This window comes from Lissotriton helveticus, chromosome 1_2, assembly GCF_964261635.1.
Source record: "Lissotriton helveticus chromosome 1_2, aLisHel1.1, whole genome shotgun sequence".
NCBI classification, from domain to species: Eukaryota; Metazoa; Chordata; class Amphibia; order Caudata; family Salamandridae; genus Lissotriton; species Lissotriton helveticus.
This window is the reverse complement of record NC_136058.1, coordinates 230789145-230814629: the sequence shown is the minus strand read 5'-3', so window position 1 is coordinate 230814629 and position 25485 is coordinate 230789145. Positions and strand designations below refer to the sequence as shown.

The 25485-nt window shown below is 47.6% G+C and overlaps 1 protein-coding gene across 1 annotated transcript in view; it reads right to left on the bottom strand.

Annotated features, from left to right (window-relative positions):
- Positions 1–357: 357 nt before the first annotated feature.
- Positions 358–25485, bottom strand: part of LOC144799963 (cytochrome P450 4B1-like) — a 306599-nt gene continuing 281471 nt past the window's right edge. The window contains exon 12 of the mRNA XM_078671608.1: positions 358–653. Coding sequence (XP_078527734.1) covers positions 485–653 — 169 coding nt within the window. The 3' untranslated portion in view covers positions 358–484. The remainder of the gene's footprint in view (positions 654–25485) is intronic.

Here is a 25485-nt window from a genome sequence, read left to right as displayed (position 1 = left end):
TGCACCAGGTTGGGCATGGTGCCTGGGTTTGCACCTGATGTTTGTGCGTTGAAAGGGGCCTGTGCAAAGTTTTTTTTCTGGCTATAGTTACTAAAGCGGCGTTTCAATATGTTCATGCCTGTGTGAAGGGGACAAGCCTTGAAAAACCTCCAAGGCAACGTGTTAACTCCCCATATTAAGCAGAAAAGGCTTTTAAAAGAAAATGCCTGATTTTGAAGTTCCAAATAGTCTCCTGCTCATATTGTCATATCATACTATCATTGAGGCAGAAGAATGAACATACTGATCCAACATAAAGTAGGGCTGGCTCTGTGTGTCTCTGCAACAGTGATGTGGAAAATGTTCCAAAACCACATATGATGAATAAACAATCTCGCATTTTATTCAATAATATTGATCATGACATTCAAGAAATTGAAGAGGTAACAGTGCTGACTTTCAAGCAACTGAAGAGGTAACAGTGCTCATGGCTGGTGCCAAATCTTCAGTCAATTTTCTTCAAGAAAACATGGATGCCATTCTTAGACCGGAGGACTACTTGAGGTACCATAATGGGAGGCTTGGATTCATCAGGCAGAATTTCAAACCGGAGCAGCGTCAAGGCAAGAGCTACTTTCATCTCGTTCATGGCAAAGTTCTGTCCAATGCAATTCCTAGTAAATTAAAATACAACAGCATTATCGTTTTAATCAACCAAAATATTTACTATAGAGTTCGCACACAAGCTGAAAAAAGAATTGCTGCATACTGTGAAAACAGACTATCCTATAACCTATAGTTTTTCAAAGAAATTATTAATTATAAAAACATAATAAGGACAAAATTGTACATTGGATCAAACGGTCATCATTTTCAGATCAGTGGGAAGGCTCTTTCACTTTTTTCTTGACAATGGTTACCTTTTAGATGGTGCAAAGGCTCAGTGAAACGATAGACACTTTACTACACATATAAAATGGGGTCCACACACACACACACACCAAACACAGAGAATCGGAGAAGGTGAAGCGCAGCAGCTTCTACCTTAATTAGACAAATGCAAGCATTTATTTCATAAGCACATGTTTATATATTTCTGTGTGAATACAACTCAACAGACCTTATACCACTCATGTATTTTCTATACATATCCCTTGAAAATATTTTGGAATATTTAAGTTTTAGACCTTGAGTTCCTTGTAGAACAGGTGGTATTTGTCACACCCTTTAAATACTGACACCCAGGAGATTGGAATTCAACAGGTGTGATAAATAGCAGCTATTTGAAGTTTTTGCATTTTGTGCAAAAATCGGCATATCTCAGTATATATATCGACAGATATGACGTGTCCTAACCCACTCATAAAGAGGCTGTAGGGATACATGCTGTATGTATAACTGAAATCATATTCAACAGAACATGAATGCTGTAATTGTAATGTACCAAAGGTGGGTGGGTGCAGCATGTTTGAGGACATTTACAGATAAGATTGCTGCTTGCAGGCACTAAGCAATACCAAAGGGGATGATGGAGGGAGCGTTGGAGCAAATCAAACACTCGCCCCCAGTCAACTGATATGGGTTTAATCCATCATCATTCTTTAGCTCACTCCACCACCCCAGTTTAGATATGGCCATATGCAAATCAGTCTGACCCGGTGCCTCATGGGAACAGTCCAGCCCGAACTGCCAAGCCATGTCTTCCCTGGACTAGAAACAAGCATCCTGGGACCGGTTTCTGGCTAATCAGCCGTCATCAGCCAGGCTAGCTTGAATCTTGTGGCAAAGTGAGCAAAGGACCCACGTCTGGGCATACCCTGCCAACTTAGGGTGAACAAAGCGATACCAAAGGGGATGATGGACGGAGCGTTGGAGCAAATCAAACACTCAACCTCAGTCAACTGATCTGGGTTTAATCCATCATCATTCTTTAGCTCACTCCACCACCCCAGTTCAGACATGGCCATATGCAAATCAGTCTGACCTTGTGCCTCATGGGAACAGTCCAGCCCGAACCGACAGTGCTTAAGCAATAAAGAAAAACGAACTCTTCATAGATGGTCGCATGAATTGCACAGCAAGGTTGATGTACGGACTTTAAGAGATTGCTAAAAGATCAGGAGTAGAAACAATCATCAAGAAAGAGCAGGGGTGCATGGAAGCTTCATACCTTATGGACTGGAAAAAACAGATGTAGACTGGCATATGTTGACCCAAAAAGTGATATACAAAGGGAGAGGCTTGCCAAAGAAATCAGGTAAAATCTGGCACATGTGGGATTCCTATCATGGAAAAGGACCCACATGAAATGGCTAGACACAGGCAGGAGGCATTTTTGGAGATGCTGTTAGGAATGGGGCAGACGAATGACGGGACAAACTGGGGCAGTCAGAGTAGGCATTGCATAGCCTGGGTTATTAAAGGATGTAACAGCTTCAGTGCGAGGTCGGTGAAATGTTATTATATTTTGTTTACAAAACTTGCAATAAAAGATGTTTTAAAAAAACAAGAAAGAGCAGTGATGAGTCGAAGTTCAATAGCTGGAAGTTAGCATCGGAGAAAACAGATTTCATGAAATCACTTACTAGAAACATGTGAATTTATATAAATGGCGTCTCCATTGTTCATTTGTGAAGTGTCCTAAATGAATCTTCTCCTGGTTCCTTGAAACTGATATATTATTAATTCATAAAGTAGCTCCTCAAGAGGTTGTTTTCAACATGGCGTTCATATTACTTGATTGGATGGTCAAGGTCAACATCGTCAGTTTCTTGAGTTTTGAAGAGTTCCCTTCAAATGCTAGAAACATTATGTTATCACTGTGTTGATCCACTCAATGAATCCATCTTACAGTGGCCATGCCACTCTTAAAGCAATTAGGCATGGTTATCAGTCACAAGAACTCAATGCTCATACCGTAGCAGATTATTTTGTTACAGAACATTGATACAGACACGGTGAAGGTATCCCTTTTTTCTTCCCTATTCCAAAATCAAGGTGATGAAGGAAAAGATTTGATTAATGTAAAAGCTGGACACATTTTCTCTTTGATGTCTGGCCAGGACTGTAACTTTACGGTCAACATCCATTCAGGCCATGCTGAAAACTCCTCAGCATTACAAGGCTTAGCATCTGAAGGTTATCTCTAAACAAAGGAAACACAAAGGAGGAATTGGTTTGGGAGGTTTGATCTTGGAGGTCTGGAATAGAAGTTTTTGTTTGCCAGATCCCAGCTATTAAGTTAGAGTCCAACACCAGCAAGTTGAGCTGGAGGGTGCAATGTGAGGATTTTGTCACAGAAGGCAAATGGTCAGACCAAAACGGGGGGTCGCTGTTCCGAAGGTCGGGGGCAGGCGTGAGGACAGGTAGGTGCTGAGAGCCAGCACACCAACAGTTATTCCCGTTAAGGTGCAGGTTAGCCTACGCCCTAGCCCATGGAGCAATTGCCCTCATGACTCTAGCGGGAGATGTGACTGTGACTGTGACGAGAGATGCACAACTTGCTGGAATTATGCTTTTAGTAGGGTCTCTGAATCGGTTAGGACTCCGGGAGGAACCCTTTCGCTGCACACCTACTACTGGCCATGGTGCAGGCGCTTCTGACCCCGGGTTCAGAGCAGGCCCATCTTAAGACTGCAGGGGGAGAGAGAATGAGTGCTCAGAAGACAGCAGAGGTTCATTGCCACCGACACACGTCGACTGGTGAGAGCGGAGGTGTGTGATATACGCCAAGGAGAATTGAAGCTAGACGGGGAAACGATATTGTGATGTCACGACATGCCATACACACACAGCGCCCAAAGCAGAAGCCGGAAATGGTATCAAGGGTGAAGTACACTTACGGAAGGATTGAATGTGAAGGACTGTGGCGACAGCAGCAGTTAAATCAGATTGTGACAGGGACTGAGCTCCCGTGTCCTCAGTCATCCCACAACAACTCCCCACCAGTGCTTCTTTGGCAGGCATTTATTCCGGGAACTGATACATTGGGGCATAGGAATGGGGGCGGAACTTGAGTGTGACAGTCAACTTTTACATTTATTTAAACAAAAAAATCTGCTGGCATCCTGCATACCAGTACATCTGTTGTAGCTTACTTAAATGGGCACAAAGAGGTTGCGTTTTAAAATATCTTATCCGGGTTGAGATACCTCCTGCAGAGATCTTGGGCTGCTCAGCACTTCTGAGGCGATTATAGCCAGAGAGGGGTTTGCCTTGAGTGGGCCGTATAGCCCACCAGGGATTTTAACATGGCACAAAAACAAACAAAAGGATTGGGGCAGTTTACCCTGGCTTCAAGCCATATCCTATCCCAGAAGGGGTAATATAGTATGTACAACTGTTTGTTCCTAAAAGCTGGTAAGATGGTGATCCTAGCATAGCAAACATTTTGTTGATGCCATTATTAGAAAGAAAATAAAGGCTTTCTTGCACAGCACATTTCCCATTTTTCTAAAAAAATTAAAATGTGGTTATATTTGGGTCATTTTCTCAGTTCCCTCTAGGGGAATAAACAAAAAAGGTTGGGGGGGGGGGGTACCTTTAGAATCCCATAGATGTTGAGAGAAAAAAAGGGCACACATTTCGCATGTATACCTTTTTTTGGGGAAAACAGTTAAGAAAGTTTATGTACAAGGTAACCCAAACATCCAAAAAAGGTTTAGCACCAGGGGTGAAAGCTTTTGCAGTCAAGAGGTTAAGAGTTGTTTTTAGGTTGAGTCTGGGCAGCGCAAGCGCGGCTCTGTGGCATGCTGTATTAGTGTATGGAATAAAAGCACTGCCCACTCTCTGTCGACATTTGTCATTGGCTTTTGTCACTGTCCTTCGTAAATACTTGCTTCTGATTCCTTAAAAGGCTTGTTAGTCCATCCTTTATACCACCTTGTCTTTATTTGTAACCTCCCATGAGGACTGGCCCTTTTATTTCGGTTGTTACACAGTATTTTCTTTAACAAGTTTCTCCTATGGCAGGCACGACATGCTTTCCTGCAACAATTGGCTCACCATGCGAAAAAGAGTTTGAGCTATTGGCATTGTAAATGAAAATGCCTTTTATTTATGTGTTAATTAGCAAAACAGATAAATAAAAGGCATTGTCATTTACAATGTCAATAGCTTAAACTCTCACAAATGTGAGACCTATTGCATTGCAAATGCTTGTTAAAGTGCCTTTCGATCTTAGGCTTGACATCGCAAGGGCCCTATCTTTTGAGGCGGATATTCTGCCGCTGTCGTTCTGGACTTCATTTAGGATGGCATCAGAGCCACGCATTATAAATAAAAACATTCATAATTCAAAGTACCAGTATGGTTCACGTGCATGATACGACATCACAGAGATCCACAGAACTTGAAAGCATTTAGTAAGGTTGCCAGCGGGGGCCCTACTTCAAGCCAGGATCATGGGCCTCGTTGCCACGGGTTGGCTAGTAAAAGACCGACTTTATTGGGGTGTAGTGGGCCTTCCACCTGCTGGGGTAGTGAGAAAATCCGCGCCCAATGTCCAAATTGTTCCCTCTATTCCACTGGAAAGTGTGTACAGAGTCAGTACCTGGCACAGAACTGCACACAGAGCAAAGCAGCAGCTGAATGGGGACGTGCAAGCAGTGCAGTGCAGCGCAGAGCAGTGGCTTGTACACTCCTGAGGGTAACTCTTACAGTCAATGTATGAGCTGTGAATATCTCCGCGGTGCCAGGCTGGCACTGTGTATGCAGTCAATAGCGCCCTTATACCATCCTGATAATGTATGTTAAGTCAATATTTTCTTGATGCCAATCTGTTCATAAACGTGCATGCAACTGTACCCTGATGCCATCCTGACAGTATATATGTGCAGTCAATATCTCCTTGATGGCATAATGTATATTTAGACACTATTACTGTGGTGCCGCCCAGGCAACACACGTTCAGTCAACTGCACCCAGCTCACGTCCCTGACAATATGTGTGCTGCCAAGTGCATCTTATTACTATCCTGCTAATACATGTGCAGTTCAGCTCGCTAATGCAGTTACAGCCAATTACACCATGTTGACATTCTGTCAGTATATTTGCCGTCGATTGCACCAGGCTGCCAGGATGAGAACATACGCGCAGGCAATTGCACCATGCTGCTTGCATGAGAACATACGTGCAGGCAATTGCACCATGCTGCTAGCATGACAGCATATTTGCAGGCAATTGCACCCCAGCGCCATCCTGACGCTCCACATGCAGTTGGTTCCACTCTGTGCCATCCTGACAATACACATGCAGTTGGTTCCACCCTGGGACATCCTGACAATGCACGTGGAGTCAATCCCATCCTGACAATGATCGTGCAGTCAGTTGCACCCAGGTGCCATACTAACAATGCACGTGCAGTCAAATTCACTCCGTGCCATACTGACAATGCACGTGCAGTTGCTTCCACCCTGTGCCATCCTGGCAATCCATGTGCCATCTGTTCCATCCCAGTGCCATACTAACAATGTGCGTGTAGTTGGTTTCTTCCACCATGTGCCATCCTGACAATCGAGGTGCAGCCAGTTCAATCCCGGGGCTATTCTGACAATGCAGGTGCAGTCAGTTTCACTCACTGCCATACTGACAATGCACGTGCAGTCAGTTGCACTCAGTGCCATACTGCCAATGCACGTGCAGGGGGTTCCACCCAGTGCCATTCCGACAATGCACATGCAGTCAGTTTCACTCTGTTCCATACTGACAATGCACGTGCAGTTAGTCCCACCCTGTGCCTTCCAGACAATGAGTGCGCAGTCTGACAGTGCACCACATCCAACCAATATGTGTGCCATCACTTGCACGTCGTCATCGGTCCGTAGGCAGTGGTTGTGTGCACAGACGGGTCCAGTGAACCGCCTGGAGTGAGGAACGTCTGCCTTGGATTTGCACATTGCCACACTGCACAAATGTGTCTGCATTACCTCCCGTCTGCTTCCTGGGGAGTGTATCGCACATTTGGAGTACAGTGTCGGAAATGGATATTTCTGATAAATTCATCTTTTCACCGAGGTCTAACTAGTCTGTTGTCAAATTTGAAGGCTTCCTGGCAGGCTATTGCCTTCCAAAGGCTGGTAGATTTGGAAAAGAACCACCTTCTACCTTGCCCCTGTACTCTACGAACGACCAGATAATCAGTTTGTGTAGAAGAATTTGAATGGTTGACTGGGCAGGATGGCTCACTGAGTTGAACAACTGTCAAGAACAAACACAGTGATCTGAAAATTAGGAGTTCGAATACCGGCAAGACTCGCCCTTCTCTCTTCCTGAGCCCAGTAATTTCAATACCATATATTAAGTAATATTAACATCAGTTATTTACAGCGCATAGAGTTGGCTAAAGTCGATATGAAGCGCTATACGAATTCAAACTATGACAATTGGCGCATCACTCCAAGTTTCAGCAAGAGGCCGTTCACTTTCGTCAGTTTCCTGGTTGTTTCCTGCTAAAATTGGAAGTTCTGAAAAGCATTGGAACTGTTTACTCAGTTATTGGTTTCTACACACTTGAATAAATCTCGGTTCTAAATACGCAAACACTTCAAAAAGAGAGCGTCCATCATAACAGCCGCGCTGTGCCCATTCCAGGAACCCTACCAAACCTGTGTAGCTGTATTACTATACACAGCCAACAGTCACTGTTTTTGTGGTGGTTGTTGGCCGCAGTTTTTTTACTCATTACATACGTTATATTTGTACAACTCCCCTGGACACCTTCTCGGGCCGGGGTCATAAATCATTATCATACATTGTCACAATTTGTTAGTAGTCAGTGTCATTTGGACATCATAAATCATGGGTCATACATCATCGGGTACCATAAATCATTCTGACATCATTTTCTTGTCATAAATCGCTCTGCCAGAGCATCAATAAATCATTGTCATAAATCATGGTCATAAATCATCGGGATGTCATAAATCATTCTGTCACAAATCTGTCAATATTCTGTTGTCATAAATCATTCTGCATGGGCATCATGAATCATCAGCCACATATCATTGGCTGGCCATAAATCACTGGTTTGTCTTTTGCTCATTTGCATATCCTAGGTTCGTAAATCACCCTGACACTTGTAGATTGTTCTTTGTTGTTTTCCACAGCCCTTTGCGTGTTGGGGGTAGTTTTTCCCAGAGCAAGGCCACAACTCGCTTTCTTGCTAGTCTCTCCTGTGCCCTGCCGCATGGCGGGGGCTGGGCTGCGAGTGCCGTCTCCGTTAGCTACCCCGATTTTTGTCAGGTGTATTCACACTGCCGTGAGGCATCCCAGCATGAGTGGCCCTCCTTCTACACACACTGCGCAGTCGGTGTCTTTTCATAACCAAACCAATACACCTTTTGTTTCCACCCTGTTGGGTTGGATTAGCGCTCCCCTTGTGCTCTCCACATGGGGGTAGGCTCTTCCCGGAGTTAGGCCTCAGCTCGCTACCATGTTGGACTCTTTTGTGCCCTGCCGACCGGCGGGGGCTGGGTTGCAAGTGCTGTCTCTGTTTGCTACCCCTTTCGTTAGACCACTTCACTAAGCCGTGAGGCATCCAAAAGTGGGTGGCCTTACTCCCGGTGTGTCTCCATCGCTACTTGTTCCACCCTTAGTTCTTTTTCGTCCCTGCCAGCATTGCGACGCTGTCGTTGTAGGTGTGGGTGGGTGGGACTCAAAAATTGTTGGTGCCGCTCTCCAGCTCCCCGATGTAAAAGGTGAGCTGCCAAGGGGGAGCGTTGCCTTATACCCCCTCCCCCTTTTCTTCTTCCCCTTGTTCTTGGGGAGGGGGAGGGGGAGGAGAGGGCCTCGGGCGCTTTTCACCGCACGGCGATTCCTGGCGGCGCTGACGGCGCAAACCGGATCCGTTCCTTGGGGGCTCAGGCAGCTGTTATGGTGCCGGCCCTCGAGGCCCCCTTCTTGGGCGACCTCTGCAATAACAGCCACACTGTGCCCATTCCAGGAACCCTACCATACCTGTGTATCTGTATTACTACACACAGCCAACAATCATTGTTTTTGTTGTGGTTGTTGGCCACAGTTTTATTACTCATTACATACGTCGTATTTGCACAACTCCCCTGGACACCTTCTCGGGCCGGAGTCATAAATCATTATCATGCATTGTCACAATTTGTTATCAGTCAGAGCCATTTGGACATCATAAATCATGGGTCATAAAATATCGGGTATCATAAATCATTCTGTCATAGTTTTGTTGTCATAAATCGCTCTGCCGGAGCATCATAAATCATTGTCATAAATCATGATCATAAATCATCGGGAAGTCATAAATCATTCTATCACAAATCTATCATCATTTTGTTGTCATAAATCATTCTGCATGGGCATCATAAATCATCAGCCATGAATCATCGGCTGGCCATAAATCACTGATTTGTCTTTTGCTCATTTGCATATCCTAGGGTTGTAAATCACCCTGACAGCTTGTAGATTGTTCATTGTTGTTTTCCACGCCCCTTTGTGTGTGGGGGGTAGCCTTTTCCCGGAGCCAGGCCATTACTCGCTACCTTGCTAGTCTGGGCTGCGAGTGCCGTCTCAGTTAGCTACCCCGATTTTGTCAGGTGTACTCACCCAGCCGTGAGGCATCCCAGCATGAGTGGCCCTCCTTCTACACACCGCCCTGTTGGTGTGTTTCCATAACCAAACCAATACACCTTTTGTTTCCGCCACGCTGCCAGGGAGGCTTCAGTCTTCCTGCGGCTTCCCCTAAGCTGTGTCGTCTCTTTGCGCCTCTGTTGCTCCTTCTGTGGGCCTGCCCATGCTGTTGTTCCACTCAGACTCTAGGAACCCACCACTTGGTGTGTCTACGGGAGGCTGACGTCTGGTAAGGTCTGACGGCAATCTTCCCCCAAACGCCATGGTGTGCTCTCCTACGTCCTCGTCATCATGTCGTGGCACGCTTGTGTCCTGATCAGAGTCTTACGGCACTGTCTCCTCCCGCCATGGGTCATACATGAAATAAAAAATTGGGAAACAGTCAGATACCGATTATGGAGGCGTGATGCCACATACCTTACCAGATAACTTCATGTACGCACACCGGGGAACCTTGGCGATGAATAACATTTATGGTTACCCGTGTCACTGATACTGCCATTAAGATCTCACTTTCTCTTCTCTCCTGCACATCTGAGCATGTGTAATGGGCACAATTACATCTAATGTTGAGGCCACCCCAGCTCGCACTCTTACCCCTGTCACCGGGGACCAGGACACTACCAGCAAACTGCCTGAGACCTGTTCTATTGAGATACGGCAATCATTCCCCTTCAGTGAACGTTGCATTGGTAGAACATTTGCTTAAACTTTGTAGACGCCTACTCCATTGTAATATAGTACGAATATATATATTTCTTTTACTTTTACACTTTTGAAATTGCATTTGCTTCTTCTAATATCCAATATACCAAATTAATTGCACATTTCATTGTGGTATTTCCACATAGGACATTGTTCCTTACATGCCACCCCACTCATCAACTGTACTTATTTCTTACTTGGAAGGATGGAATCACGGGTTGGCCCCACTGGGGTGGCAGGAAACCTAACCGTCCTATTTGTAAAGCTCATGTTCCCCCGGGATATATTTGCGCTGAATAACAGATGCTTATTGTTACCCCCACCCTCTGGTACTGATTGTACCGACCTCGATTAACTGCCCAGGCTCTTGGCTTTATACCAACTGTGTTCCTCTTGCGTTTAATCGGGTGAGAGTGTGAGCTACTATCCCCCCTCTGGACTCTGGCACCCTTCAGTCCTAGCTGACATTTTATGACTCTGGCACCCTTCAGCCCTAGCTGAATTTTTTTTTAATTAAAACCGGGCACACTTCAGCCCCGGCCGAGATCTATCTTATATTACGTTACACATACTGACTGCAGTTTCTTCGCTTGGCTTAGCCAAAAAGAGATAGGTATGATGAAGGCAGTTAACGCTAGGGCATCCTGTTGTCTATATACCTTCTCTTTCTTCCCATTCTATCCGGACTGCAGATCTGCTGGATTTTTTTGAAACAAAATTATTTTCTTTTTGTTGCAAGTTCTTTGCCAGTTCCTAGCTCACTGTATACTGCTATTACCAAAAAGGAAGTCTCTGACAAAAATGGTAACCCACTGACATGTTGACTTTGCCTTCCCTTTGTGATCTGCATGGTCCATGTTCTTTGCAGCAGGCACATTAGCCCTCGGCACTGCTTACTATGCCTAAAACCCAGAACTTCCCCCGAGTCAAAACTCCTACTACATAAGACACCACTTCTGCCAGCACGTTGGGAGTTTTCTTGCCTTTCAATTGTTTCCTGAAAATTGCTGGAGGGCGGGAATGCGGCAGCCTGGCTCTTAATCACAAAATAAACTAGCATTGGCGCATATAACGGCCAGCCACTGCCCAGACAGCAGGTCTGCAGGACACTTTTCAATCCAACTTATTTATTTACGCTGCAGTTTGCTCGGCGTGGAGTTGTTATGCCACACCGTCCATCATTTTGTTTTAGCAAATGATCGGCGCCTGTTTTCCCCAATCCGGCAATCTGGGAAGAAGCACTGACAATGCGAAGATCCCATGAGCTCGCTGTGTGCTCACCGCGCTTGGCACTAAGAGGCGGTCTCCCCAGCACTCGGTATTAAGAGGCGGTCTCCCATCCCAGTCCCGACCCCGCAAAAAGTCCACAAGGTCAGGCACCTCCATGGTGGCATGGCCATCAGCTGTAGGAGTTACCAAACTACTCTACTTGGTGGCTGTAGGCACCCTGGTCACAGCTTTTCCTTGCGCTACCTGTCTATGGGTACTCTCGTTCCCTGAAAGTGTCGGCCTGCTCTTAGCTGTATCCCTTAACAACATCCTGTTTGCGCCAGGGACACCCCTTGGCAGCAACCTGTGTCCCTTCCGTGTAAGGCTATGCCGGCTAGATAAGCCTCAGCAATGCACAGCCACAACGTGAGCGTGGCCCAAGCTTCCGAGCTAGGTAGCAGGATGATTGCAGGAATTGTAAGACTACCGGGTCATAACAAAAAGACCGCTAGGCTCCCCTCCGCAAAGTCCCCCCCCCCCCCTGCGACCGCAGCTATACTCCCAGACCTGCCTGGCAAATCCGCCTTTCATCCTGGTGCATAGACCACGCCAGTCCTTGGATTTCCTCGAGGACAAGCAAGTTGCACACACGTGTAATTTGCAATGATTAGGCATAATAATACGAACTACGTGCCTGTACTCCCTCAGCTGTGTCGTATCCTCTGGGCTAAGCCTGGGCCCTCTCTGGCTATGTTATTCCTGTAGTTATACGCATCCCCCATTGTACGCTGCCCCCTCACTTCCGCACGACATGAGTGCAATCACGGTCACAGAAGCAGGAGTAGGCAAACCAACAGAGAAGTTGGGATATGAAAACCAGGGCTCCCTAACCTTGAAGCAACCCTACTACACTTGCAAGCGGAACCAGCGATGCCCGCCGGGACCTGCCCTCGAGAAATAACATTGCAATGTATGATTCATACATGCCTTTCACATATCGCTTCCTGGGACACTCATGCCGTTCAAGTGTGTGCTGTTACCTATTTCACCAGCCTCTGAAGTATTTGAAAGACGGGGTCCGTCTTCCCTGCATCAGAGCTCGTGCCCTCTAGAGCCCCCCGCAGCGTTCCCTCACTCAAGCCATGTTCGCTACTGTATCGCTCCTCCTTGCACCCGGCCGTGCTCGGGCAGAGTTTAATTAGTAAGGGATCTCATGTGTGCGCCTGATTCATTCTGCAGTAACCAGATACATCAGTGCTTACCTTCGCAGAAACACAGCTCTCCTGCCCGAAGCTGCCATCTAACATTTTACTGATTGCGGCGCTGCTCTTGTGCTTGCACCTATGACATACTGTCTTGCACCATCCTTTGGCCTAGCGCCACCCAGCTGCTTGTTCATCATTCAAAGTTACTGCTTACCCGTATGAGCACGAACTTGCCCCGGCATCACTGGCTCGAGGGCACCTTCATGCCTTTCCAGCGGCCCAGGTCGAGGTGTCTTGCTCCCGGATGGCTGCTCCCCCTGAGCACTGCCGTTCTGGCTCCGGGTGCATTTGCGGGGCATGTCCTGATGCTGCCGTTGTTGGACCTGGGGTGCCCGTCGCCTGCTCCTTTCATTGTTCTGGTTGAGATGGCGGGACGCTTCTGATTCTTCGTTCGCCTCTTTGCCCATTGGGCGGGGGCTTGTCGGTCGGGTCTGTGTTCTCTATCCCCGTGCCTAAGGAGAGAGTCGAGATCGAGTTCTCGTGACCACCGCCGTTCTGGCTTCCGGTGCATCTGGGTAGCCATTCTGGCAACCTGTTCTGCCTCGATCGCCCTGTCGAACAGCTGATCGTCGATCTCTGACCTACTGGATCAAGGTTCCCACTGGGTGCAGCCTGGATCTCGTCGCTACGCTGCGTGGGAGGCTGGGGATTACTTCGTCCCTCTTCTACTGTTGCCTAGGAACTGGGGGTCGTGTCTCACACCTCTGATCCCCTCAGCCTTGGCCTGCCCAGTTCTGGCGGAGGTCGTGCTACAGGTGAAAGGCTCAGAAGCCATCGCCTCCTCAGCTGGCCACACGTCTCCTTGGACTGCATTCTCTGTCTCATGGCAGCTGGGTGCTTGCTGGTCCGCTACGTTCGTATTTTCGTCAGGGTGCCGCCGTGCCCACTGTTGTGTCCTTCAGACAGGTTGGACCAACTTAGCTAATCGGCACTAGGCCTGACACGTGGCCCTAGGAATAAAGGATGCAGACACGGGAAATAACTTGCTGGCTCTCCGTGCGCCCGTCTCAGAATGGCGTACGTGCGTGCGGAGCCTTTCTTTATTATAGGCGGTCACATGACTTCCACACTACACGCCCCTTACGCCAGGGGCGGATTATGAACCCAAAACATAACATTCCTCCTAAAACAAGAAAAACTCAAAACATAATTCTCAGACAGCTGCACCCTTCCGTCTTGAGGGGTAGTCTATTGTACTAATCTTCATAGACTTCAAGTTCACTTTCAAAAACTGCTCCCAACCCGTAGGACACATTACGGAACATTGTATTTAACTCTGATACATAGAACAGTCTTACGTGAGATAATCGCGTAGTCGACAGGAAGGCGTCGGGTTACGTCTCAGCCTTTGATCCACGCCCCTCTGACTTGAACAGTCTGTCTCTGGGGCGGAGCCGGTCTCAGGCGCCTCCATGTCGGGCTCCTCCGGATCTGACACCCCTTCCTGGGCCTCCGCACCGCCTTCTGTTTCCTTGATCACCGCCCTCGGAGTGCTACTCTGTGTGATCTCGAGACTGGGCGTCGGCTCCCTGCCTGGCAAGTCCTGGGCAGTTTCAGTTTCTGTTACCAGAGGTGGTGAATCCGAGGCGCTCAAACCCCCATGGAAATGTTTAAAGTGCGACACATTCCTGGTTACAGTCTCCCTTCCGCGGACCACAGTGATGCGTGTTCCTTTAACACCAACCACTCGCCAGGGTCTTCTCTCATAATTCAAACGAAACTTTCCGCTCGTCACCCTGTTACGGAGAAGCACCACATCTCCTCTGCTGAATTGTGTCACCATGGCTCTTCTCTTGTGGCTGATTTTAGCAAATGCAGTCTCTCGCTTGCGGGCAATTATTTCTTCATTCACGGGGGCAGGGGCCCATTGAGGGTGGTGAGGAATGGAATCAGGTACAATCCGTCCCATCAGGAGATGCGCCGGGGCTATCCCGGTAGTTGAATGGGGGGTTTGTCGGTAGCTGCGAAGAAACGTGAAAATGGCCATCTCCACGGACTGTCCTTTGTCATGAGCAATGCGAATCACTTTATTAAGGGTCCTCATGAAACGTTCCGCTTCCCCATTCGCTTGTGGCCATCGGGGAGTGATGCGTCGATGCCGAATGCCCAGAGATGACAGATAGGTGGCCAGTTCCTGTCCTTGAAATGGGGGTCCATTGTCTGTGCGGATTTCGCACATAGCTCCATGGGTGGCAATAATCTTCTCTACCTTCGGGATCACACACTCTGCGCTGGTGCTGGCTATTATTTCCACTTCCGGATACTTGGAATGGTCATCAATCATGACCAGCGTGTAGTTCCCATCCGGGAGGCTGCCAAAGTCCATGCTGACCTTGTCCCATGGCGGTTGTGGACGAGGTTCCACGGCAATCGGGGCTTCCCGAGGAGCTTCCCCCGTCACCTGACACGCAGCGCATGCCCTCACCACCTGCTCCACCATGTCATCCATCAGAGGAAACCACACCTTTGTCCGTAAGCGTGCCTTGGTTTTAACCATGCCTTGGTGGCCTACGTGCGCTAACTGTATGACTTGATCAGTGAGGGCTGAGGGTATCACCAAGCGATGCCCCCGCAGAAGGCATCCGGCCTCATCTTCATTGAGCTCCTCTCGGACATGGTACAGACTCTCCATTATTTTCTGAGCTTCGGGCGTGAGCATCTTCCACCCCTCCTTGGCCCGATTCCAGTTAGTCGTGTGAACAAGTTCTTTGGCCCTCTGGAGGCAGGCGTCCTGCGCTGTGACACTCACAATGTCGCTGAGAGAGATGGGACGAGGGCAAGATCGCGCCACCACCCACCTGACATAGGCCTCTGTTTCTTCAGCTTCCTCCATCTCCTCAGCCGTGGCTGGTCTGGGATGTCGGGACAGATAATCTGCCGGGTTCTTGGCTCCGGGCTGATACTCGATTGTACAGTTGTACTCCTGCAGTTGAAGCAGCCACTTTTCTATGCGAGGCGGGGGTTTGGATGAGGTTCCCGCAAACAGGGACAGCAGGGGTTTGTGATCGGTCACCACAGTGAATGGCTTGCCATATATGTAGAGGTGAAAATGTCGGCACCCCCAATGAATGGCAATCGCTTCCTTCTCAATCTGCGAGTACCTCTGTTCCGTGTCCGTGAGAGATCTGCTCGCAAAAGCAACAGGCGTCCAGTCGATGTCGTCTCTCTTCCTTTGCATGAGAACCGCTCCCAGTCCAGCAGGCCCCGCATCCACAGCAATAAGCGTGAAGTTGCGGGGATCAAAGAAAGCGAGAGTGGTGTTGTTGGACAGAGACTCTTTGATGTCTTGGAAAGCTTTCTCTTGCTCAGGCCCCCAGTGCCAGGGAGTGGAGTCTTTGGTGAGGTCCCGCAGGGGGAGCGTGAGGTTAGCCAAGTCTCTGATGAACCGGCCACAATAGTTGACCATGCCCAGGAAACTCCGGACTTCAGTAACGGTCTGCGGGGGTGGCGCATCTTTAATGTCCTTCACCTTATCCGGGTCCGGGTTGACACCCTCGGCTGAGAAGACGTAACCAAAAAGCCCTAGCCGGTCCCGCAGGAATTCACACTTTTCTCGGTGGAGCGTTAGTCCTGCGTCTTTGAGTCTCCGAAACACTTGGGCCAGCCTTTGATTGTGCTCCGGGATGGTGCGGGCATGTATCATTATGTCATCACTGACATTTATCACTCCAGGTATTCCAGCGATTAGCTCCTGGATGACATTCTGGAACACCTCCGCTGCACTGGAGATTCCGAAGCTGAGGCGAGTGTATCTTCGAAGGCCGATGTGGGTGGAGAAAGTAGTGATGTTGCGCGACTCCATGTCCAACACCAACTGGTGGTACCCTGACCGCAAGTCCAGCTTGGAAAACCAACGGGCACCTGCCATCTCTCCGATGAGGTCATCTATGGTGGGCGTGATGTGGCGCTCCCGTTTTATGGCAGCATTCGGGAGGCGCATGTCCACGCATATCCTGACCGCTCCGGGTTGCTTCGGTTTCCGGGTGACCACGATGGGCGAAACCCATGGGGTGGGACCCGAAACTTTTTCGATTATGCCTGCCGCTTCCAGTTTGTGCAGTTCTTCTTCCACCAGCGGCCGTAGATGGAACGCAATGCGGCGGTGTCGCAGAGCCACCGGCTGCACCGTTGGGTCAATGTGCAGATGAATTTCTCGGCCTTTGAACTTGCCAATGCCCTCGAAAAGGTCCGGGTACTCCATGAGGAGATGTTGGACAGATTCCTCATGGACCCCGAAGGCGAATGTCACCACTCCCAGGTCTTCAGCCGCTCTGCAACTCAGCAGCATGCCTTGGCCTTCTTCTGACACGAAGACATTGGTTTTGATCGTCTTGTTCCCATGGCGGATTACCGCTTTGAACTTTCCTCTAATCTCGAGAGGGGTGTCTTGCCCATACGCGAAGACAGTGATGGGGGTGGGACGCAGTGCTGGAGGCGTGGTCATGGTCCTGTAGAGGGAAACACTCATCAAGTTTATGGATGCGCCCGTGTCCACCACGGCTATAAGATCTTGGTCCGCTACCTGTATGGCGCATTGGGGCAGGGGCCTGGTGCGGCGGGCAGCGGTGCCAATCATGTGCACCTTGTGCACCGACCGTTCTTCTTCTTCGTCATCATCCATGTCACTGTGACTCTGTTCCCCCTCCACTATGGCCTGCACAGCGGGGCGTGGTTTACGGAAGTTCTTCGATCGGCACACCTTTTCAAAGTGATTCTGCCGGCCACATCCCGAACACCGCTTGCCCCGTGCTGGGCATTCTGCCATCTGGTGTCGCGGACCTCCACAATACCCACATGACTGTCCCAACGCTCCACCCTGAATGGGCGGTCTCTTGGGCCACTTGGTGGGCGTGTGTGTCTGTATCTTGTTGACCGGTTCCACTTTGACCGATGCCTGCAACGCAGCTTCCATGTGCGCAGCCCTAGCTTTGGAGAGTTCTTTCGTGCGGCCAAGAGTTAGGATGTCCGTCAGCGGCTTGCCAGACTCCTCCAGAATCCGTTCCCTTAATTTGGCCGACGCACATCCCTGTATGATTTGCCCCCGAATTTCCTCAGTGGTATCTTGAAACCCACACGTGAGCGCCAACCTTTTGAGCCTGGTGTGATATGTGTCCAGCGATTCCTCGGGCAGCTGGCGCGCTTGTCTAAACACAAATCGTTCATAATCTTGATTGGCCATGGGCTCAAAATGGGCATTGAGGGCATTAATCAGCGTGTGATGAGTTCTGGGGGTCGCCTCCGGGAGGGTCCGAGCAATGGAGTGTATGTCCTTGCCGCCGAGATGTAACACCATGGCCCGTTTCTGTTCCTTGTGCGTCTTCGTAGCTTCAAAGAACACTAGTAGTCTATCCACCCACTCCTTCCATTTGGGAGCGAGCGCTGAGGGCGCACCCTCCACCACAAAGGGTTCGATGGGCGGAATCGTCGCCATCCTCCCAGGCGCGCTTGCGCGGAGGTGGGGTACGCCGCACGGCACGAGCACCACGAGCCGAGGGACAGGCTCGCGGCCGCCACACGGGGCAGGAGGCAGGTACTCTCACCCAGCGAGGATCCAGCAGCCACCCTCGTCGCCAATTGTTGTGTCCTTCAGACAGGTTGGACCAACTTAGCTAATCGGCACTAGGCCTGACACGTGGCCCTAGGAATAAAGGATGCAGACACGGGAAATAACTTGCTGGCTCTCCGTGCGCCCGTCTCAGAATGGCGTACGTGCGTGCGGAGCCTTTCTTTATTATAGGCGGTCACATGACTTCCACACTACACGCCCCTTACGCCAGGGGCGGATTATGAACCCAAAACATAACACCCACGTACCATCCAGGATGCTGCCCTTTGGTTGAGAGTCTGGCCGCTCAGCCAGCTTCGCCAATCCATATCAAGCCAGGAGGCTGCATCGACGTAAACGGGGGCATGAGCAACAGGCTGCAGCACAAGTAGAGGAAAGCTCGGTCCATGGACATCCTCACTTCTTCCACTCCTCTGGTGAGGTGCCTTGAGCCGTGTTGTGGGGTACCCAGACATCAGCTTCCTGGGTCACGTGGGTCACGCAGTAAGAGTGCTTCCCTCTCTGCGCTGCAAACGGAGCTGGCGAAGTTCAGGAGTTCTGTTGACCTGTAGCAGTTGTTTGCTCCTGCTGGGGGTTGATGGCCCTGACTCGATGTCGCCCGGTCAGTTCTGAAATTCTTCCGGCACCACTCAGTAGCACTCAAAAATCATTGGTGCCGCTCCCACAGCTCCCTGATGTAAAGGGTGAGCTGCCCAGGGGGAGCGTTGCCTTATATCCCCCTCCCCCTTTTCTTCTTCTCTTTGTTCTTGGGGAGGGGGAGGAGAGGGCCTCGGGCTCTTTTTGCCTTGCGGCGATTCCCAGCGGCGCTGACCGGCGCGAACGGATCTGTTCCTTGGGGGCTCGAGCAGCTGTTATGGCGCCGGCTCTCAAGGCCCCCTTTGGGGGCGGCCTCTGCAAGAATAACCGTAGAGGATGCATGTCCTCTTCACCGCGAGCCTGCTCCTAGTACTAGTGGTCATGACCTATGTCTCGTCTATAGACTAATGCGGCTCAGAAGTGACACAACATTGTGTGTGGTACTGGAAGGGAAAATGCTGAGGAGAGAAATCATTAGTGATAATGGGTCCTTCAGAACCTGGGTGAGTATAATATATAAAAAAGTGGTTCTGTCAGGGAAATAGCAATTCCTTTGTTCAATGTATGTAATACATCCTGAATGTTTTAAAAAAACAAAAATTATGAAAAGTGTCAATCACAAACTTAATGTTTAGATATTGGCTCCACAATACTTTTCTTGAACTAAATGGCAATAGAGGACACACACCACAAAGACAAAATAATTTGGTCAAAAATGACGATTATATTACTAGAGAATTATGTACAATGGACAATAAACATGGCTGTCAATTAAACAATTAATAAACGGCTATCAAGTGATTAAAGTGCAGGATAAGTGACATGTGGTGATGAGTGAAGTCAAAAAGTGCTATAGATGTATTATACAAATGGGTAACTTATAAAGCAATCAAAATAACAGTTGCATTTGTCTGTCCATTCCTTAATGCATGAATACATGACCCAAGTATAACTTTGTATTGGGGCCAAGGAAACTGCATGGACTACTGAGACTGCAAAGTCGACGTTTCGACCCTAGGTAGAAGCGCTGCTTAATGTAAGTCAGAGGCGGATCTTCATCTGGACAGGCGGATAGGGAAACAAGTATTGACAGCGGGGACAGCTCGTCATTATAGACATCAGCTGGCGCTCTACTTGCTTTGTTATCTCTCGATTTTTTAGCGCACTGATCGTGAACAATGCAACATTAGCAGAAATGTCATTGCTTAGCAGACGGCTATCCTTTGTCATTACGGAAAAAACAATTTCTTTGATCTAAAAACAGAGTTGTTCAAATTCTTCAAAAAAATAAGAATGAACATATTTTTCAAAGACAAAGACCATAATGGACTACAATCTGACATAGGCCTACGACCACCTTCCACTTTCTACCCTCCAAACTCTAAGATGCCACCAGAATTACTAACATGTTAAAAAAATAACGTTGAATGGCTAGAAAATATGAAATCGGCTAGTTGTTTTATCCCCTACAACATCACTCTTGCTGAGAGAAGGGTACAACAAACCTTAAAAAATGATGAAAATATAGTCTGAAAAAATATCACAGACTTATAAAAGCAGCGAAAGGCGTATTTTTGAAGGAGAGGATAGAATCCGCAGATAATCCTTCAAAGGAGCTGTTTTCAATATATACAAAGAACTCACGTCCCCAACTAGGATAACAGCTCAAGACACCTTTTCCGAAGAGATCTGCGAATCTATTGCGGACCCCTTCATGAATAAAGTGGAGATAATACACGCCTCATTTCCGGCTGAGAGTGTGCGACTTACAGACCGATCCAACATACGTACGACACCTGTTTAAAATACAGTACCCCCCAGACAGGAAATGCTGAGACTAACAAATAGTATTCAGTCAGGATCTCCCAGTGATGCTGTTCCACCTAAGTGCTTTAAGAACCAGCTAGAGGTGGTAATTAATCACATTAGCAACATGGCCGCTCTCTCATTCAAGGAATGTCACGTGTTGGATGATTGGAAGAGGGCTCAGGTGATCCCCCTGAAAAAGAAAGCGAAGCTCCCTATTACTCAGCTCACGAATCTTCATCCTATCTCTCTTCTCCCGTTCTGTATGAAAACAGTGGAAAAAGTTGCCAACATCCAGCTCATGGAATTCCTGGAAGAGGGTCAACGTCTACACCCGTCTCAGTCTGGGTTCAGGGCTAGATATTCAACCGAGACAGCCCTTCTCTTTTCCACCGAAAGGCTTAGACAAATAGTAGATGAGGGACAGACAGCAGCATTGGTACTATTAGACCTGAGTGCGGCGTTCAACACCGTATCTCATGCCATGCTGCTTACAGAAATGGGAGTGATAGGACCGGCCCATGATTGGCTGCGATCCTTCTTAAAAGACAGAACTTTTCAAGTTCACTGTCCTCCGTTCAAATCCTCCCCAGATGGTTAAAGCATGGTGTTCCACAGGGCTCAAGCTTGAGCCCGACACTATTTAACATATATATGGAACCCCTGGCTAGAATTGTGGCACCGTTTGGAGTGGACATCGTAACGTATGCTGATGATACGCAATTGATGATCACCCTAGCCCAAGGCCAGAATGAGGCAGCAGCGAGCTTTGCCTCCTGTCTCAAGGAGGTATCTGTATGGATGAATGACAACTGTCTACGCCTTAATGGCGACAAAACGGAGTTATTGGTGATTGGTAGAGCTCCCACAATCTGGTCATCAGCATGGTGGCCATCTGAATTAGGGCCCACACCCACCCCCTCAGAGACGGTTAAGAACCTAGGTGTCCTTTTGGATTCCAGCCTATCCTATGAACAGCACATTGGAAGGCTAGTAGGTAAGTGTTATGGAGCCCTTAAGACCATACGTAAAATACTAGATTACTTGCCTATCGACACCAGGAAATCTTTGATACATGCACTGGTCACCCCCCACCTAGATTATGGTAACTCCTTGTTCATAGGCCTGAGTAAGAAAGGGTTACAGCAACTGCAGTGTGTACAAATTTCGGCTGCCAGATTGGCCCTGAATCTATCTAAAAGAACCTCAGGGAAACAAGCTCTTAAGACTCTCCACTGGCTACCTATGCAGGAACGCATTCTGTTTAAAGCACTGTGTATCACACACCGTGTAGCCCAGGGGAAAGGGCCTAGTTATCTACAAAAGCTCTTAACGATCCATCGTCCTAGACGTAATTTGAGATCATCAGGGAGCATGCTGTTTCAGGTCCCTCGTATCTTTAAAGCGCGAATGGGAGGCTGCTCGTTCAGATACTTAGCTTGCAAAAAATGGAACGAGCTCCCGATGGAATTTCGTATGGAACCGTCGGAGGTAAGGTTCCGACGTAAACTGAAAACGTACCTATTCCCTCGAACTTAGGGCACTTATTAGTTCCTCTTCTCCCTCTGTGTTGCTAAGTACAGTAGGTCTTGCTTGCTGGATGGTACTGCCTTATATCACGGGGACATACTGTTATAGTGTAACTATGCGCTCTATAAATGGTTTTATTATTATTATTATAATCCTCAAACCAGCTGACAAGGGAGGAGGCATCATAAATCAAGATCGGAAAGAATATGATGCCGAGATTAACAAACAAATCTCAGATGAAAAACATTATAAAGCTTTGCCCTCCAACTCATTATCTAACATCAACACTGAAATTCTCAATCTGACGACAGAGGCTAAGAACTATGATATATATCTAAAAAAGAATATGAACATCTTAACACAGAGAGTCGGCGTACTCCAGAGTTATACACTCTGCCCTCACTTTTGAATCTAACACCTTTGAACACGGGAACATCAAACACTTTCTGAATTTTTTTTACTAACTGCAATACACGGAATGTAATATATTGCATATGGTGCCGCTGCCATTTACCCTAAATATGACAAACCAGTCAACCTATCAAAACACGGAAAAGTCAACATAGAAGCAGAATAAGGTGCTCCATTCCCAATGCCCGTCTGGTAGCTCAATACAATGAAACAAACACACTGCAGAGGATCTAAGATAGCAAGTAGTGGAAAGAGCATTTCTACTTGAAAGAGGTGGTGACCTTACCCACATACTGCAAATAATAGAATGCCAGTGGATAGAGCGAACAAAGTCAATTGATCAGGGACTCAATACAAGTGAAGAATGGTGTGGGTTTGTGTACACATTGGCTAACTGAAGTCCCGCTATACTGATCTCAATACCCACATATCACTAAGCGGACATTATGAGTTCATATTGATGTCTGGATGTATCATGTGGTCCTAAGCACACATCAGACTGGGGTACACTGGGCTAACATTCAACCTCATGGTCCCAACACCAGATTTGCAAAAAGACTGTGTATATCATAGTACCAATGTCCTACATGAATCTCCTGTTTTATGTTCTTACGATTCCTATGTAATTGTGCAATTTATATCTATTAGAATTCGACATTGTGCGATAAATTGCGAATATCGTGTGCCATAATGAGATTCCATTTATGAATGTTTATTAATTATGCTATATCATTGTGATGACAGTGCAGTGAATCTGTTTTGTGTTAACTAGAATGATAATAAGTATGTGTCAATTACATGCCTTCACTTCACAAACAGCTGGAAGTTGTCCACCATCTGTGAGAATTGCATCAATAGACATAGAAAATAGATTTGTTATGAACTAAGAATAAATTGCGAGTATCCTGAGCCGATACACGATTCCATCTGTGAATGAGCATTCATTTTGCCATTATGATACTGCTGAATTTAGGACAAGGATGACAATATGAACTTGCTACGTTAGTTATTTACATGCATTTATTTCGCAAGCACCTGGTTCATTCCGCCAGCACTGACTATTCCACCAATAGACGTACAAAATAGATCTGGTATGTGTCAACATGCGATTTTCATAGATGTTCCTATATGTTTTTAATTAGCGCCATTATTGCCCCTCACTCATTTTGAGTCGAATTTTATCCTCTTAGACGAGCCACGAATTGCGCCCAATCAACATGAAAAACATCTGGCTCCTGGCAACACGCGCCGGTATTTCAACTCGGCTTTTGTTTATTATTATTTATTTTTTGTTCTCTCCCTACACACAAAGACACTTTTCAGCTATGCGATACATCACACTCAGGAGTGTAACACTGTACATTTCGCCCTCGAGACACATTCGTAAAAGACAGGATTATCCTCTAGCAAGGTCTGCCGGCATGTCCCTCCAATGGCCAGCAGAGCGCGCAGGTGCACCATAAATGACGAGCGGAGAATTCGGGAATTTTCCAGCAGCAAATTGATTCTGCATCTCGCATTGGATTAACTATTCCATACTGGTAAGAGATGTCAAAGTGCGCGCAGGCATCCTTCCTAACAAAAGTTGGAATCTGACACAAATACTTATGATTACCTTGTGTTATTGTAGGATGTACCGTAGTAAATCCAAGGCTCCCCAATTATTCTTGGCCTTGCCTATTCACGCAGTAAGAGAGCCTCGAAGTACTTAACCCTTTCTTGAACCCAGCATCTTCTTACAATGTCTCTAATAGGGTGTTATCATACTATTTCAGACACCGTCTTCTGGAGATGGACATTAACCCTCACTACATCGAATATCATTGATTGCCAGTAACCTACCCTCCACAGGGTAAGTGACATACAGGGCCGGACTGGGAACCACAACCGGCCCCGGCAAAGTGCTCGGCCGGCCCCCCTCCCCACTCGGGGGGTTTGGAGGTGCCGCCGAGCTCGTTGCCGGGGCCGGTTTTCGGCCGATTTTGGTACAGGGCCGATTTTGCAGCTATGGCCATGTAACAAAAACGGCCCCCAGGGGCCCAAAACCGGCCCCCACCCTTGTGGCACACCGGGGGATTGCCCGGTGCCCGCTATGGCCAGTCCGGGCATGGTGACATACGCCATTGTGTTACTACTTGGTACACTCCTGTGATATACATTCCTAATGTAAATAATCTTTTTACTTTTTGTCCACACAGTGCCCGGCTGGGCCCTATGTGAGTACCCTTTACTACCCCTCACTCACACAGGTGCTCACCACACTAACTGCCAGTCATCCACAGGTATGACATCATTTTGTTTTAAAAAATTCAGGTAGAGTTTGTCCTTCACTTACAATGCTTTCCATTGATACATTGATTATCATCTTTCAGGTGTCCCTACATGGATCGGTCCTGATGAGACCACACATTGTTAGCTGGGTTGAAACGCCGTCGATAACTTGAAGCGAACCAATTCTCAGTCCCTACTATTATACTAGGATACATTTATTGTGTATCCATTGAATGGTAATTCTTGTAATAACATTGAAACCTTGTTCTTATGTCACAAAAAGTCACAATCGACACTCATAGGTTTCCCTTTTTCACTTGGGACACTTCACACTGAAAATCTATAACAAATCTACATTTTTATATATAAAATACTTTGGTTCTCTACACACTCTGTGTTACATGTCCTTTTTTCTCTGACACTTATGTGCCCCCACTTTACTGGACTGTGCTGATATATATATTGTAATATCCAGTATTATCTGCCCACAGGAACCACAGTTTTTAGGTCGAGTTTACTCGAACCTATTGCAGTCAATCCAGAAAGCTGACTTTTTACGATCCGGATTCT